Here is a 3,901-nt window from a genome sequence, read left to right as displayed (position 1 = left end):
TAGAATAGCTGAGCAGAGCTCCATTTCAGCTCATAACTCAACGGCAGCCGCAGCCGCAGCAGCAGCAGTGGCTAAAGAGGCGATGAAAGGCGCCTCAAGGAAGAAGAAGTAGAAGGAAAGCCAGCAAGTCTGCAAAGGAGGAAGGCAGCAGCAAATAGAAGCGCACTTCGTGCGACTAATTCGATTAGCAGCAGCAACGGCGGCATCAGTTGTACATGTTGGCCGAACATGACCAGCCGACGAGGAGCGAAAAAACGAACGAGCTGCTGCCGCCAACGAACATGGGCAATAGTACTCTCTCTGGGCACTTTGGAAGGTTAGCATCACAAAGTTGAACTCCCCTCTCTGCTACTGTCTTTCCCCCTTCCTACTTTATTCTGCGAATCTATTTTGGTGACACACAGACACACTGCACTAGAGAGATCATAGCAGCAGCAGCAGCAGCGAGTTTATTAAACCCAGAGAAAGGGAAGAGGAAAAGAATTTCCTGCTTTAGTCTGTCCAGCACCAGCAGCAGCAGCAGAAGCAGCAGTCTCTCGATTGCAGGCAATTGAAACAATGGCCAGCAAAGAACTCGCAAATGGAGAGAGAAAGAGAGCACATGGAGGCAAGTCCAGGGAAGGACCGACGTCGAAGGAATGAGAGAGAGAGAGAGAGAGAGAGAGCCATTACCAAGGAAGGCTAGCATCTCTCATTCCCTTCCACCAAATGGAGGGAACTGTGTCAGTGCTGACGTCAATGGCCGCCGTCGCCGCCGAATATGCGGGCCAACTGGCTTGAAACGTGCTGCCGCCGCCGCCGCCGCTAACTTCTCTCACTGAGAGAGAATATTCAAAGCCAGAGTTCACTTCTCTCTCTCATCTCAGTTTGCCAATTGGGAACAGACCGACCGACCGACACACATGTGAACAGCAGTGTTTTCATGCTTGTCTACGTGTGTGTGTGTGTTCCGAGTACTCAATCGGCGTCGGTGGCCACAGCTTAGCTCACTTTGGGGGTTTCTCTCTTCTCAGTGGCAGTTGTTGTGTGTACCTTCTACTACTTCTTCTTCTTCTTCAGTCGAACACATCCGCAGGGTCAATAGGTTGAATAAACACACCAGCTCAAGCACAAAGAATGTTGACAGACAGGCCAGGCCTGGCCAGAGGGGCCCGAAAGGGGCAAAAGCAAAAGAGAAAGTTTATTTGATTAGGAAGCGGATTTTTTCCTTCTTACTTGCTGATTTTTAAAGTCAAGTGAGAGAGAAGTGAGGAGCTCTGAGTTTTGACGTCGTTTCAAGTTTTGATTTCTGAAAGCAAAAAAAGTTTAAACTGAAGGAAGGAAGTGGGCTGGTTAAATATAAGAGGGAAAAAAGTACTGAAATGGTTAAGCAATTTTTGCTGGTTCTCTTAGTCGAATTCGGACACACAGAATCCGATTCCGGACAATCAAGTGCCATCTAGAGTGTCTCGAGTTACTCACAGCTGACAAATCGTATTCGACTTCTCGTGAAAGCAAAACCAAATCCCATTCAGTGCTTGGTTTAATCGTTCGAAATGTCATCGTGTTAGTGTTGCTGCCTCTTCTTAGCTGCCCCTTTTGGCTTTGCCGCCGCCGCCTTCTCCTTCTTCTTGTTGCCTCCTTTGTCCTTACCTTTGTCCTTGTCTTTGGTCCTCGTTTTCACGCCTCCTCCAGCGGCGGCGGTCTTCTCCGTCCTGTTTGGGTTCTCCCCCGACAGTAGTTGCTCATCAGTGGTTGTTCCCTTGCCAAACACCACCGCATGGCCGAGGTGACCGAAGAGCACCAGACAGCTGAGGACGGAGTAGGCGAGCGGCACGCTGAAGTAGAAGTCCAGCGGCTCGTGGTCGGTGAGGAGGAGTTTGCCCACCCACGCCAACACGCCCACCAGCTGCATGGAGGCCACGGTGAAGCCCAGACAGAGGCAGTCCGCCAGGCAGAAGAGGACGACGAGGGAGAGCGTGCCGAAGAGGAGCATCGCCGCCGAGTAGATCACCATTTCCTGTTGGCTGGTCTGCTGTAGAGAGGAGAAAGAAGGAGAAAGGTAGCAATGTGTTTGCAAAACCTGGAGGAAATAGTCAACTCAAGAAGCCTCCTACCCAGTCGCTGATCTTCTCCTCCAGCCGTGCCTTCGTCTTCCGNTACAGGAGAAAGGTAGGTAGAATGTGTTTGCAAAACCTGGAGGAAATAGTCAACTCAAGAAGCCTCCTACCCAGTCGCTGATCTTCGCCTCCAGGCGCGCCTTCGCCTTCCGCCCGTCCGCCGTNATCTCGTGGCTGATCTGCTGCAGCCGCAGGGTGACCACGGCGATCCAGGCCACTGAGCCGACCAGAATCAGCGCCACGAGGGCGCACTTTCGAAGCTGAGCGAACCACTCCAGCAGGACGACCGCCACCAAAATTGCCAGGCCGATGGGGATGATCCACAGAGCGGACTCGCCCACCGCCGTCTGCGTGTAAGTCCACAGGCCGACGCTGAGGATCTTCATGGCGAGGTAGACGACGTGGGCGGCGTAGCTGCCGAAGAAGACGTTGAAGAGGTCGACGACGTCCATGAGCACCTCCACGGTGGTGGCCACCATCAGCTGCGCCCGCCGGGCTTCATGTTGCTAGGATGATAAGGTGTAAATAGTCGGCAAAAAACCTAAACAAAACAAAACAAAGACCATCAAAAGATCATCACCGATCATTACCTTGACCCTCCGCAGGTCTTCGTGGCTGAGCTGGCCCTTCGAAACCAACTTCTCGATGATGCCATCAATGTTCATCACCGTGATGACGGTGGTGGCGATGAAGGAGCCAATGTTCGTCAGTATGAAGAAGATCAACGCCCAGCGCAGCCAGAGGGGCACGTGCTCGCGGACCGGCCGCCGCGGCTGCTGCGGCTCAAAGAAGTTCTTCCCCTGGTCGAGAATTTGGTACATCGAGAACGTTTAACAAGGTAAAAGAGGGCGCTTTTAAGTGCAAGTCAGACAGTTCGAAAACAGGGTGTGTTTATTTGTTTAGTATTTTAGAACATTCTCTCAGTTATCTCATTTTTCAACCTTAATCTTCATCTGCATCTCCAGGCAGCCAAAGAGCTTGCTCTTGGCTGGATCGGCCACGCTGATGCGGAAGGAGTAGTCGCCGTCGGCGATGGCCGAGGCCAGGTTGCGCAGCTTGCTCAGCGGCGCCTTCACCTCAGTGCGCTGGTTGAGAAAGTTGCCTCCCTGTGGGGGTAAAAGGAAGAAAGAAGACGGATTCAGTTAGTGTTTTCGAACTTGTACAAAAAAAAGTTCTCCCACAGCCGGCAATTTACCTTGATGGGACAGCTGCAGCCGTGACCGCCGCCCTTGATCAGCGGACAGAGGATGTCATTGTACCAGAGCTTGAAGACGTCGCAGACCTTCACCGTGCAGCTGCCGATGCCGTCGACGCAGGGAATGGTCAGCTGGAACTTCTTGCTCCCAAATGTGACTGTCTTGTTCATTTCCAGGGTGACCTCAGCATCGGCGGGCAGGTCGGCGTTCAGGGCGACGTCCGAGGTGAGGAAGATCTTGCCGGTGGCGCTGATGACGAGCGGCAGCGGTTCAATGTCCAGCTTCTTGAAGGTCATTAGAGAGCCGCCTGTGAAGAGAGAGGTTTGCAGTGATCATCAAAAACTTAAAACAACAAAGAGTACACTTACCGCAGTCCTTAAAGGTGAGGTGATCGGCGCCATAGGCCAGGCCAAAGAGAGCCAACGAGTACAGGAGCAAAGACTTTGCGAAGGAATTCATCATCATCTTTTTGCAGTAGCAATTTAGAACAGCAAAACAAAACAACAGATGGAAAGTGGAAAGAATGGAGACTCTCGTTTTATACCTTCTGATGATAAGGTGTCAAAGTCGATCATCAAGTGTTTTGTTGCCCATTGTTGAGCGATG

At 52.0% G+C, this 3,901-nt stretch overlaps 1 protein-coding gene across 1 annotated transcript; it reads right to left on the bottom strand.

The window, feature by feature from the left end:
• Window positions 1-3,028: 3,028 nt before the first annotated feature.
• On the bottom strand, window positions 3,029-3,591 carry LOC108382736 (ganglioside GM2 activator-like). Its single transcript, XM_017639107.1, has 2 exons — window positions 3,295-3,591; window positions 3,029-3,205 (listed from the first exon to the last, which is right to left on the bottom strand). The coding sequence occupies exons 1-2, from the start codon at window positions 3,589-3,591 to the stop codon at window positions 3,029-3,031; spliced, it is 474 nt and encodes a 157-aa protein (XP_017494596.1).
• Between the last annotated feature and the right edge of the window lie 310 nt (window positions 3,592-3,901).

Source organism: Rhagoletis zephyria, unplaced genomic scaffold, assembly GCF_001687245.7.
Source record: "Rhagoletis zephyria isolate East Lansing unplaced genomic scaffold, Rhagoletis_zephyria_1.1 Rzeph_scaffold_28394, whole genome shotgun sequence".
Lineage (NCBI taxonomy): Eukaryota > Metazoa > Arthropoda > Insecta > Diptera > Tephritidae > Rhagoletis > Rhagoletis zephyria.
The sequence above is the reverse complement of the archived record's forward strand: the minus strand, read 5'-3'. Positions and strand labels throughout refer to the sequence as shown.